This window comes from Apis cerana, linkage group LG2 (genome assembly GCF_029169275.1).
Source record: "Apis cerana isolate GH-2021 linkage group LG2, AcerK_1.0, whole genome shotgun sequence".
NCBI lineage: Eukaryota > Metazoa > Arthropoda > Insecta > Hymenoptera > Apidae > Apis > Apis cerana.
This window is the reverse complement of record NC_083853.1, coordinates 6105765-6120331: the sequence shown is the minus strand read 5'-3', so window position 1 is coordinate 6120331 and position 14567 is coordinate 6105765. Positions and strand designations below refer to the sequence as shown.

General features: G+C 31.8%; 1 protein-coding gene across 1 annotated transcript in view; it reads right to left on the bottom strand.

Annotated features, from left to right (window-relative positions):
- Positions 1–3353: 3353 nt before the first annotated feature.
- The window catches only part of LOC107996648 (lachesin-like), a 52421-nt gene continuing 41207 nt past the window's right edge, over positions 3354–14567 (bottom strand). The window contains exon 8 of the mRNA XM_028666231.2: positions 3354–8700. Coding sequence (XP_028522032.2) covers positions 8456–8700 — 245 coding nt within the window. The 3' untranslated portion in view covers positions 3354–8455. The remainder of the gene's footprint in view (positions 8701–14567) is intronic.

Below are 14567 nucleotides of genomic sequence, written 5' to 3'. Positions count from 1 at the left end.
CAATAATTAATATTAAATCAATAACCATCATCGTGTAAATTGACAGGATTGAAAATGATGGACAAAATTATACATTAATCGTTTCTTTATTCAGTTTCATATATATATATATATTTATATTTATATTTATATATATATATTTATATTTGTATTTATATTTATATTTATATTTATATTTATATTTATATATTTATCTCCTTTGGTACCAGCAGTGCGATAATTCATTATGGTAGGCTTAGTACAAGTATCCATCACTGGGATCACGTTATTACATTATTTAATTACATTGACGCAGGTATGCATATCGTTAATTATATTCATATGTTATACTATATATATATATATATGCATACATTATATTAACTTATTACATACGTATGCGCGTGATTATTGTACAATATGCGATGCGCCCTTAAATATTCGAAGGGAAAGATGATCGTATTCACAATAGGAGAAATGTTTCTGTCCGCTCATTTTTTATTTCTTTCCTTTTTAAATAACATTATGTACGTACGTACGTATGTATGTATGTATGTATAGTGCAAAATATATTAAGGTCAGACCATTTATAGAAGGATATAATTTTTTGGAATCCTTCCCAAAGGCTAACCAATCATATACATATTTATTTTTTTATTCTCTCTCTTTTTATTCTGGTTTCTTTTTTTTATTATCAAATCGGCACATAGATGAGTACTAACCATCGCAAATTGATGATAATGGATACTAACACTAATTTCGCGTTCGTTAAGTGATTAAGCATAGAAAATCGTGTTTGGATAGATCGTTTCTTATAAATGAAATTGATCGAGTGATAGAAATGGAAAGAGGAATTCTCTGCGATGTTGTTGTCCATTTTTCTAAATTTTTTTCATTGGGTATCTAAAGACGGGATAGGTGTTCCGCTTTTCCAATTTTTTCGAATTTTTGTAAAATATTCGAATATAAATTTTTGAATTAATAATGTCGTGTATTAAAATATGTATATTAATATTTTATTCACTCACGTTTGATGAAATTGCAATATGCATAAATGTTAAGGCCATCCTCAGATACCTAATGAAATATTTACAATACTATAAAAATTCAGATGCTGATAGTCCTGAGGATCTCGTTTTGAAATCGCTTGAAATTCAAGGAAATTCCGAAAGATATTTTCTTGATATGCAAGGAAAATACAACGTGGATGCCTTCGATATGTGTTCGATATGAATTTTCTATTTTCTTAAACAATTTTTCTCCTTCGTCATTAGCTTTCATCCACGTACTCTTTAGCTTACACTATTAAATTCGGTACATTTTTCTTTAAAGATGATAATTCATTGCGATTTCACTTTTAATGATATATTCGTTAAAGGATCTGAATTTTTTAGTAGTGAGAAAACAGAACAATTCATGGAACAAAAGTATTTACATCATCTTTTCATAACCAATGCACTATCAATTAAATAATATCGTGATATATTTTACAACACGCTTTTATACCGATTGCTTTTTTGTCTTGCATAAATATACACTTCATTTCACTTACACCTGTAATTCTTTTTATAATTTTGCAAATTGAAAAATTGAAAGTTACAATTTTAAAACGATTCGCGATGTTAACAAATTATGTAACATGATAGAATAATAGCAATATTTAATTCTAATATCAAATAAATTATCTAATGATCCATTAACGGAATATCTGTTACGCTAAATTATTATTAGAAAATTCTACCGGTCTTTCTTCATTTTGCATTATTATTATTCGAAGAAGAGAGTCGATAGAATTTCTTTTTTAAACGTAAAATCTATGAATTTTGTTTTATCGTAACGTGGAAGGCCGATTTTACTGTAATTTGATTTCATTTTTTTTTATTTATATCTTACAATCTATTATATAGTTATGTATATATATATATATATATTTATCATGTAACCGTCGTAAACACCTACAGTCAACAATTCAATAACTTTAATAATATCGTTTCATTATATTCCATATTTTACACAATCTACACATAAATGAATTCTCATATCCACTGATATTAAATGTCGCATTTAATTCTTTCTTTCTATTAACGATCCATCCATTCATTCGTACTTCACTCATTTTGCATATTCGCAATTTGGTTTTAGAAATAGCTTTCAAATTATCATTATAATTGAATAACTTGATATTCGGAACGATTTCTCTTGTTTTTTAATTCTAATGTTATTTCTGATTAAATCTTGAATTGTTGCATTTGTAAATTTTTTAAAGGGGATTTTAAATTTAATATTCGTACTTGAAACTTTGAAATTTTTAATTTCGAAATAATATTTTTAATTTTTCAAAAATTCGCTCGATCATAAATTCTCAAATACTTTAATTCTTCTAAAAATTCAATTAACAATTATATGAATTAAACTTTCTTGAATTTTTTAATTTCTCTTTTTCTCTTTTTTTGCACAATTCACACTTTTTCTTTCAAAAGTACTTCTAGTTTAATTATTAAATTGGAAGTCAGGAGCAGAGATTATTTTCTCATGAAACAAAGAAATTCGTTCCGTCGAATAAGTTAAAGAGAAATTAAAGCTAGCGTTCATTATATCTTATTTCTTCCTAATTAAATAAAATTTCTATAAAAGATCTTTCGATTATTAACAAGATGATATCTTTATCGAAAACATTATTAACATCTTGTATTGATTGAATACTGATATAAAAATAATCGTAAAAAATATTCACGACGCGCGTTAATAACAAAATAAAAAAAGGCGAGGAATAAAAATCAGATTGATCGAATTCACGGAACACGGTATTTTTACCCTAAATTCATACGTTTTGGCACGTTCTTTCAAGCGAAGCGAGCATCAGTTTTTACTTTCTTTTAATTCCATTTCACACTTGAAACGAATATCGCATATTCGTAAAATTAACAATTGATTTCTTATGCGTCAAATAGAAATCTTCATAAAGATTAATTTAATCTTATGGTAAAGTATATGCACGAGAAACTGCAATATCTTTCAATAAAAAAATTAATTTATCTTTTGTACGCATTAAATATATAACGCAATTTAAAATTTAAAAGAAGATAACAAATTACACGTATATATCGAATCTTGCTCGCTTCATTCATAAGTAAAAATCATACGTACGTATATCTCCTAACGTTACATACCCGTTTAAGATGCGCATACATGCACACACGCTGCAAACGTTCATCCATAATAAACGACTCGCCATAATAAATGCTCGACGATACATATTCCTCTCCTCTTATTTTTGTCGATTGCAAAAGCAAAGGGGTTCAGGGGAAGTTACGTTTCTTACAGAGTTACAGCTCGGTATAATTTTTTCACTTTATCTTTTACCTCGTTTTTCGTTTTTTTTTTTTTTTGTTTTTTTAATTTTACTTTATTTCTTTTACTTTACACTACATACTGGTGGAAGCTCATCATACGAACAACGTGGCGTTCACTGCATGCACACCGATATAACAGTATCGAAAGCACAGGATACAACTTCGTTTTCACGCTTCTACGACGACTTTTAATTAATGATTTTGTGCTTGATCGCGCGACTCTCTTCTTTTTTGGACTTTTTTTTTTTCTTTCTTCTCTTTTTTCCCCTTTTTGCTTTCTTTTTTTTCTTCGTCTCACTCTTTTTTTTTTTTTTACTCGCGAGAGATGGAAAAATGGGAGCTAAAACGCTGCACGCTGCACGCTGAATGGATCGACTATACTTTTACTGTTGTGGCAGTGCATTTATCGCTATCGTTACACAGATAATTTTTATAACGTTTTTTTAGATAGAATAAAATATGATCTTTTGTTGGTTTGGAATTATTCTTGTCCAGTTCGTGACAGAAGAAAATTTTTGATTATGCGTGGTTTTTTTTTATATACCTCTTGATTCACATTGATAGATATTTCAAGGATTTAATTTGTATTATTTCATCTGCGAATTTTGAAAACTTTTATGAGATAATATTAAAAATTTGAATGTTGATCTCTTCCTATTAGAGTTTAACTTTATATATAACTTTTTTTAAATTATACGTTTTCCATTGAGATTTTCAATTGGGATATGAATTTAAATTTTTGCCATTTTTCCAAAAAGAAAAAAGCTAGGAAAATTGCTTCGGTTCAATTCGTGGTAAAGATTTGATTTACAATTTTGGATAGTATGTTTGTCTCTAAAATAAAATAAATATTAAAATAACGGTATTATATACCATTATATATCAAAATTAATAAAGAAATTGATCGATCTAATTGTTTCTGCTGTTAACAAAAGAACTTTTTTCCATTTTTGAACTCATTAAAAGTTTAAATAGAAAGAATAAGTATGAAATATATAATTTGATATAAAACTGAGAAAACTTTAATTCGAATATTAAAAGATGTATTTTTCTTTGCTCGTTAACTAAATTTCCTACAGTAACTTTAAATTACTTTATTAATTAAATAATTTGTCAATTTAATTTTGTAATTCGTGTAACGATTACCATAAATTCAGGTCATCTGTACAATTTTTTTTTGTTTCGCATTTATTACAAATCTAACTTATATCTTCAGACTTGTGTACTCCTAATCGTTGCTTAAAAATGTCAAATTAATTATCACTACGTTGTAATTGATTAGGGATATGTATTGGATTCGCATAAATATTGCTGATAATTGCCAATTTATTTCTTGTTCTCCATCGAAAAAAAAAATATATATATATATATAAAAATAAAAAAGAAAAGAAAAAAGGAAATAACGAAATAATGGAATTCACATTTTTTTCCTCTCGATGATACCTACATCAACGATGAAATTTCCATTCACTTTTTTTCATTGTTCTAATGAAACGTGTGAATAATACCGTTCGTAATTTTAATTGGATTCATTAGTAAAAAATTGACGCATGAAATCTCTGTGTAAATTTTTTTAACGATTATTAAGCTACTAATTAAAAAAAGAAAGAAAAGAAGAATTAATCAAATTAAATTATCGTAAAACAATGGATTCCTTTATCATTTTTCAAATCTTCCTTTTCTTTTTTTTTCAAGTCTATGTAACTTTTTTTAAACAATCTTCTCAATTGTAAATTATCGTTCAATGAGTTGTCGACGAAGTGAGAATTATCAAAAGTCATCGAACAACAAATTATCCAACCATCCTCCATATCATTTATAAATACATTTCGTCGATTCGTTTTAATCAAATTAAATTCACACGAGGTACGTAACTAAATTTCACGTTTATTTATCTCGGTTGCCTGATATCCTTGTCAACGATTATAATAATACCACGTCCACTTTCAACGAGACATCTCTTACTCCTCCTTTTCCTCCGTATCAGTGTTTCTCAATCTTTTTTTTTTGCATTTATCGCAAGATTTTTATTTCTCTTAAATGACTTTTCATCACTCTTTGATTCTTCCTCCGTTTTTGGAAAACTGGAATCTTTCCTTAGCATTATAATTTTCAAATCTTTTCAATCTGAGCCTTCAAAAATTTTTATTATCCCTCTGCCGTGAATCATTCTTTGAGAATGTATCTTATCAAAATCCCTCTTTTTGTATACAACATCTTAAAAACTTTAACTCTCCCCTTCCCATAACGATTTTTAAATATACCAGAGATCGGTATCACTGTCTTGAGAAATAAATACATTATTCTCCAAAATTCATCCCTTTTATTCCACACGCGTTACCTTGAGAAACACTGAACTCGCGTTGAAAAGAGACGCGCATATTTCTCCCCCCATTGAAAAAAGGACAGAAGAAAGGAAGACGTCCGTTGGACACCGCTAAAGGACAAAAAGAGAGAAAACACGGGATTTAATAATTCTATCACTGGAACAGATAGGACAATTCGACGGGCCGTTTCGTCGAGTAGAGAGGGACACGAACATGCGCCGCTAACGAGATATCTCGTTAAGCCTACGAATGAACAATCACACGGTGGAGCGAGCTGTTCGACGTGACGAGAGATGTTCGTAAACTACGTTTCTCCGATATTTAGAATATTAATTTCACGTTCGTCGCAGGACCAGACGCGATAATGCACACCACCTCCGTGGACGGAGTTTATTGGAGGATGGAGGGGTGGATGCCTCCATTTCCTCCTCGAGTAAATAAACAAAAGGGGGAAAGGTCTAAAGTCGCGGAGATTTTTTGCTCGATTTGCTTTCGAGATGATCGGTGTGGATCGAATGAAATTCGATGAATCGTAGAGGGGCGGGGTTGTTGGGGACTCTTTTTTTTTTTTTGCGGGGCATTCTCGTTATCCGATAGGCGTGCTCAATTTGTGGACGATGCCGAGCGAGAAGGATTCAATTTCGTTTCAATTTTTAACCACTTTTCGCTCGCTCGCTCGCTCGTTTCTTTTTTTTTCGTGACGTTATTTAGAATAGGAAGGGGTTAAATTTTCTGCTTGCATCGAAGAATCCCGGTATTATTACAATTGTTGATAAAAATTAAGAAATGAATAGGTTAAATGACGATAGGATTAATCAACAAATAAAAATAAAATTACGAAATAAAATTTGGGAGTTTTTTTTTTTTTTGGTATTTTAATTATCTGTTTTTCTCGAAAAGAGAAAGTAAGGATAATTGGTCATTCTGTGTGTAGTTGTCAAAGAATGAAATAATAATCGAGGTATTCTATCTAAAATTCCGTGTGTAACGAAACAATATTAAATTATAGGGGATAATGTGAAATGATTACAAAGGGAAATTATTTTAGTAGATTACAAAAGAGGATTGTTGGCTTTACGTGTATCCTATTATGTTTTAGACAAATTAAAAATTTATACGAAATTCTGGTATCATTTCCCGAGAAATTTTATATAACGATATATTATTTAGAGGATAATTTTAGTAAAAACAAAAAAGATTATCGAAGTATCGAAGTTTAAAAATTCGAAATTTATTATAGTTGATTGTAATATAATTTTTTTAAATTAGAATCTCTAAATTTTTATGATCCCTTCTTGAATTTCAACCGTTAAAAAACGATCATTTAATAGGCCAAGAGTATATATATATATGTTTTTCTTCCCTTCAACCGCTTCGGTTTTTATAGTCATTTACCGTATTTAACTACCTGACACATTGGCGCGTATTTTTAAAACCACTTTAAAATACTTCTCTGGTCTGGTTCTTTTGTTGAAAGATCGCACGAGTGGTGCTACATTAAAGTGTGGACTTACACATAGGTCAAGTAGATTACAGAGTAACAGGTGGATGGCGAAATTGCTCTAACGAGACGTGTCTTCCTAATTGGGAAGATAAAAATGCCCAACACACCGAGAAAACGAATTTAAATTTATCGCCTTCTAAAACGATCCCGAAATATTTCTGGTTAAAAATCAATTTTTTAAACTTTCTCTTATTCGCGAGTGAATTAAAGAAACGAATAAATTTTCAAAATTTTAACAAATAAGATGAAATATAATTTGTATAATTTGTTGTTCGATTCGAGCTTTTACAAGTGAAGTTAATGTTTAAATCTCGAAATATGATAATTAAAAATTTGATGATAAGTAATATAGATTTGATATTTGCGAATTTCGCGATATAAAATGTGGACGTTTAATTGTTGGTTCTCACTTGTATATATTGTACATTTTTTTTTTTAAATGATAAATAGAATATCGATTTTTGAAGAATCAGAGGATCTAAGTAATCGTTCGAAGAAATTTTTCGTTTAGATATATTAGATATATTAGTATTTTGGTCCAGTTTAATGAATTCTCGAATTTTTAGTTAAAAAGTATACCGATAAGGCTTACGATACTTTTATCAGTCATTCAACAGTGCAGATCACGAAGTTTCGTATAAAATTGCTCTAATTCAGCTAAACCCTTTTTACGTTTACGCGTTATTTATTTATTTTCAAACTATAGACAAATGTATTGCGAAAAGTTGTAGAAAAAGTTAATCGATCCAAAATGAAATATCAAAATTTGTATAAATTTGTATAGTAGAATGGTGTGTAACAAACTTTGTCGACTGTACGTCGAATAACATTTTCGTATGTAATTCTCGTCGATCAATTTTATTTTGTAACATGTTCGTAAAATAAATCCTTTGAAAGAAACGATACGAATATTTTTCCTTATTCTTTAACTTCAAATATCCAAAATAAATATAACTAATAAAATAATCGTTTAGTAATCTTTACTTACCGAATAAACTCTGCAAATAATTCCATTTCGATTCTAATTTATCGGCTAGATCCTGTAGAGTATCATCGATGGAGTGATCGAACAAATGCAACGATGAGACGCAAACACCTCGTTAAACGTAATCGTTCCAAAATCATATTGTTTCGCGGTATAACGCAGCACAGAATGCGTAAAACACACGGGGGAAAAAAAAATCGATGGTCGTCGTCGTTGAAATAAAAATATATGATTTCTTCGTCCTTCTCTTTTTTTTTTTTCTTCGTTAATCACGCGTGTTCTTTTTTCTTTTTTTTAATAATGTTCTTTACGTGAAAGCGAAAAATTGGGAAAATGCTATCAAAAGGATGCAAGAGGCGGGTGGTAGAATGTCGTTCGAGGACGTGGACGAAGACACGTCGTCGCCGTCGAAGAATGGCTCCAAAGTCGAACCTGTTTCCCGTAAAGAACCTTGATACACGTGATTCAGTCTGTGATCTCGATCGCTGATCGCCTCGTTCGTGTCATCCTCCCCTCTTATGAATTTCTTCGAGTGTTTCGGCAGATCCATGTCTAAACAGAGAGAAATTATTTCACGTTAGATTAATAAAGAAGAGTTTTTTTAAAGAGACCGTCATCGATCGTTTTTTACGTATAAAGAAACAAAACAGATGAAAATTGTGGTATATTGTTATATTTACAGTTCCAGTTGCATTATTTTAACGTGATATTTTCTTACTCGAAAGATTCTAATTATTTGATTCGAAGCTAGTAGTACGAGTCGTTACATAGTCAGACCACGTATTTATTATCTCTTAATCATCAAATATAACAATTCTTAACAAATTACTTACGTAACTGACTTTCAAGTTTCTTTTTATATAGAAAGAATTCTTTATCTAACAACGCGAGAAACATCTTCGAATTTTTATTCGCGCAAGACTAACCATACGATAGAACGTCACGTTACCAATTCCCCGGATAGTTAGAAGGACAATTTAACTGACATCAGACGTCACTCTTTTTTTTTCCTTTTTTCTTCTCTTTTTCTTCTTTTTTTTTTTTTTTTACCGCATGCATAACTCCCTGATAGAAACTGGAATGGGGTGGTGGAGTGGAGCATTTTCACGCTCGACGTCACAGTACATAGAAGGCGGTATTGGCGGAAAAAGAGGAAGCAAGAATTCCACTCTTTGACGAGGAATTCCTATAGTGGATTCAATTTATACATGTATCGACATGTACACTACTCTCACACTAATCTCTGCCGGGCATCTCCCGTGCAACTGCTTACAGGCGATATTAAATTTGTGCTGCGGTTTCATAAAAATACTTCAGTTTTTTTTATATTCTCTATCCCCGACGGCAAAACCGTGCAACTTGTTATATTAAAATTTCTTTACGATTCCGTTCCTTCGAAAATTTTTCCACGACAACACGTGGACAAACTCTCCCTCCCTCCCCCCCTTCCTCAGAGATTAATCCTGAAATGAAGAAACTTTGGATTTAATTTAAATTGGACGTTGAATTTAATTCCATTTTTGATGTAACATTGGATAAAATTTATTACGAGAAGGAGTAATAATAAGTTGTTTTTTTTTTTTTTGTAAATGCAAAAGTGTGTGGAACGAATAAAAATAATTTTGTAGAAATTTTGTAGAAAAATATAATTTATTTTACCGATGATCGTTTCATGTTGTTTCCTTCGCTGATAATAATAAAAATACTTATAAATATTTAATAAAATATGATTTCTAATATTTTTACTGAATCAAGCGAATAAAACGTCAACAGAGTACACAGAGTCTCGTTAGAACGGATACTAAAATTAGAATGTTATTTTTGCTGGGAATTTTTTATATTATAAAATCTGAATATATGAAAAACACGTAGAAACACGAGATGATAAAAAATGAAAAAATAAATAAATTATTCAACCTAAGTTTGTTATTCAAAAAAATTGTCACACAAATTTACTTGTTAATTAAAAAAAGATATATATCAATAACAAATAAATTATTTAGACTCGTTATTGCTCTCTTTCGAGTAAAATGATTTTTCAATGGGCTTATCACGGACGAGGGAACAATTTGATCAAGTTATCCCGGAGGAATTGTCCGAAAAAAAAAGGAGAATAGAAGAAAAAAGTGCAATCTTCTATCGCGATAACGCAAGGGCCATGTGTTGCAAAATTGACACACCAGAAATTGGAAAAGGCGAAATGGGAAGTTTCCTCCCGCCCCTACTATTTCGATATTGTTCTCTAAAATTATTATATCCCTCAAGTAATTCACCGGAAATTACGAAATAAAAACGATCCAGTACTTTCTTTTTTTCGTTCAACGTTTCCACATAACGGAGGCACAAATTGAGAACGAAAGAATTTACAAATTGATTCGTTCGATTGATTGGACCGCTGTTAAATAAGCAGTTAAATTTAAACAAAAATATCTTCTCGAATAATTAAGAATTAAGATAAACCCATATCGAAAAAAATTACAATCCAATCCCAATCAAATTAATCCCAACAAAATAATCCTCCTGCTCGAAAAACGTATCCAACCCTCCTTCAAAAATCTCCTCGGGAGCGTAATCGAAACGTGGGCATAACCCACGTGGAAGAAAAAAAAACTGCGACTCCATTCTCTATCCTTTATCGAGAATCCTCTCTCCGCAAAAAGCCTAATCGAGCGTGGGGGGAGGGGAGGGGGCGAGGGCGTAACGAGCAATTTGCAGGGGCCGGATTCAATTTATTGCGTATACACTTCCTCGATCGGTTTCTGGTTCCGTACAGATGTTGCGCGGGGGGGAAGGAGAGAGAGAGAGGAAGAGAGAAGAAATCGGGAAGAAAAGAACGAAAGAGACACACTGGTGTTTGGCCCGTTTTGTTCGAAGGAGGAGAAGGTTATGGGGGGTGGGGAGGAGGGGGTGAAACGTGCGGCAGCTCGTCGAAATAGCAGTTTAGCACTGATAGCACTTGGCGGACTTTTATCGATCATGTCTGGCAACAGATGGCTCACCCAATTCCCGGCGGCGCGTTTTGTCTGGCCGGCCTGATAAACGATAACTAATACGGAACAGAAGAAGCGGCCGAAAAGGGGAAGAGAGATGTAGAGTCCGGGTGGGGGAGGAGGGATGGTGGTTGGATATTGTTTCGCGGACTTTTAGCCCTTGACGTGACGTGCCAACATCTCGCCATTGTCCTCCCCCTCCTCGTGCTCGCCGCTTCCTAATACTACTACATCCCTTATTTGCTTCCACTTCTTCCACTTCTTTTCTCAACCAATCCTCGATCGTGTCTTTTCGTGTACGGGGTGTGCCGTACGATTTTTTGATCCCGGCTTGTGCACTCGGCTTGTAAAAGGTGTTTTGTCTCATCGTTTATCGATGGAGGTGTTAATTCGATATTTGATTTTAAAATTAAATCGAGGAGAATTTTAATTCTTATTAATTCTAAAGATGCATAGAAGGATTGTGGATTGTCGTCGAGGCTTTTCTTACATTCGACAAGCTAATTTTGAAGTTGTATAATGATGATGGAAATTATTTATAACGAAGGAACGAGATGTAATATAATGGAGCCAGATTTTTTATATGTTATTTATTTTTTTGTGTGTGTGTTTAGATAAAAATTGAAATATAAAACGGATGTTTGTTTTGTTCATCGATTATTAGGAAAAATAGTTCTTTTTGAATACTTTGTGTACTTTTGAGTACTTGTATATTAAGTTTTAATCTCTATTGATTTATTATATTGTTTATTGTCATAAACGATGTAACAATTTTGTTATCTCGCGTTATATATTTATCGAATATCTTTAATGAGATACTTTTTAGTAATCAATATTTACTATCGATGTCACTTCATGCTCGAGGACGAGGTCGATAAAGAGAGGTTCTGATTTCACTGAAATTATTAGACAGGCAGTATAGAAATTTGAGTATCCAACGAAATTTCCAGAATAAATAATGATATAATAATGATATAATCAGATAAAGGATTATTGGAAAAATAAAAATAAAAGCAGAAAGTAAGTTGGAAACAATTATTGTACAAAGTACGGTTCATAGAATTTAATAAAAAAAGAAAAGTGTTATAAATTAATAATCATTTAAATTAATTAGATTTAAACATTAATAATATGCAATTATTATATGAATTGTAATAAAGATTATCGATTAAACGTCTGAACAATATCATCACGAAACAAGATTAAAGATAATCGTCATATTATCGGCTTTGATTGGAAATTTTAAATTGAAATTTAATGAATTAAAATTTAAATTAATTAGATTTAATAGATATCCATTTTTTATTCAAAATATACGAATCTATATTTCTATTTCTCATTACTTTCTCCTGATTTTATTTCAATTTAAAGTTTTACAACAAACAACTTTTGCTTGTGCTAACGATAATATTAATATCCAACATAGCCTGTTATCTCTCCCTCTTTTTCTCTCATTTTCTCTCCCTACTAATCATCAGGATCAACAGGATATATACAGGATGACCCTATAGATTTTCCTTCCTTCCAACTTGAAATTAAAAAAAAAAAGATTACTTTACAAACACATATTATAAAGTTTCATTAACCAATAAAACTACTTTTCTCCATCGTCACAAAATACAAAAGAAAAAAGAACATATCCTAAATAACAAAATACCCGCAATTACTACAAATATCCACGTATATTCGAAAGATCATCCACTTTCCAAAAATTCCAAATTTACCAAACGCCTGACCGAGAAACCATCTTCTCCGCCACCTTAACACATCCAAAAGCATCCGAAACAATTATCAAACTATTTCAACCGTTGTATCTCCCTTTCCCAAACCGGCCAACTTCCCAAAACGTTCGACTCAATTTTCCCAAATATTAGATCAACCTAAACTTCCTTCCCACCCGTTACATTTCCCTCTTTTCTCTCTTTGCGTTTATACCATCGGTTTAACGGTTAATCCCCCGCAGCTTATCCGATCGCGTGACTTCAACGAGAAAGTTGGAAGCACGCTGCGAGACAACCGCCACCCTCCCCTATACACGCTAATACACGCCTTGGATCAGTTAGTTCAACACGGGGGAGGGTTTACGCGATAAAATTTCCGTCATTAAACGAGGAAAGGCGTAGCGCGCTGATAATGGACTGCGTGTTAACCGTGAATTTCCCCGTAAATACTTGAGCTCAGTTTTGCTCCACTTGTTACGTCTTCTACGTATCCATTCAACACCAGCCTTGCAACACCATCCTCCGTGCGCCTTTCGTGTTCGAATCGAAGGGAATCGATTTCTCTCTTCCCCCTCCCCCTATGTTTATGTGGATCGTGATTTGCATGTGAATTTTGTGTCACGAGCTTTATCAAAGCTGTTTATCAAAGAGAATCGGGAGTGGGAATATGGGAATCAATTAGGGAGGATTGAAATATGATTTTTAGATTCGCTTTTGATGATCAGATTGCTCGTATTTTTTGATCTTTTTTTTTTGGAATTAAATTCAGACTTTTTAATTAAATTATTCGAATCGAATGATTGAATATTTATTTTGTTTTTTTTTTTTTTTAAATATCGCGGAGGTTAATCGGAGTTAAAAGAGATTTAATTTTATCACGTTTCCATAAGCGTGTCGATATATTATTGCTAGTTTTAATAGAAGAAATAGAAAATTTTACGATTTCATGGATTATAAAGTTTCTTAATTTAATCGGGGAAAAGTAAAATTTTTTTTTACTATAATTTTAAAAATTCTATCAATATTAAAATATTCCGCTTACTGAAATATTCTGTATACCTTTCTCAAACATTCACTTTCTGGCTTTATATTTTCCAATACGGTTCAATATAAACAGAATTCTTTAACACCCGTGTTTCCTCAACTGTGAATAACAAATGATGGCAAAATGTACCATGAATTAGAATTATGTATGTATCTCCGCTTTAGAACATTTACTTTGAAAAAAAAAGCTTTGAACGAAACAAAATTTGTTAGAAAAAAAGATAAAGGAAGAAGAAGAAGAAGAAGAAAAAAAAAAAGAACGTTTCGAGGCATACGAGAGTTTAAGTACGATTATTTTCAAGTCTGAATTTCGTTTCATAATTTTCTCTCCGTGGATTTACATCACGAAGTTTGCGATATATAAAATTCGTGTTGCACCACCGACGAACGAACAAGGACGTCGCAATAAATTCGATCATTTTAAAGTTGCAGTCTTGTTATGTACCGTATACGCGTTGTCTCCCGGAACTTTTATTCGAAAATTTATATTGCTAAGTACGAGGGGGAGGGGAAGAGGATGGGGAGGGGGCAACATGCGCCGCGTGCGATTATTTGGGAATGAAATTCGTTTTTTTTCCCCCCCCGTTTTGTTGTTTTTTTTTTCAAGCGCACTCGAGATTTTTCACCGAATAAAACGAGCGGAACGGAAATGGCTAACGGATTT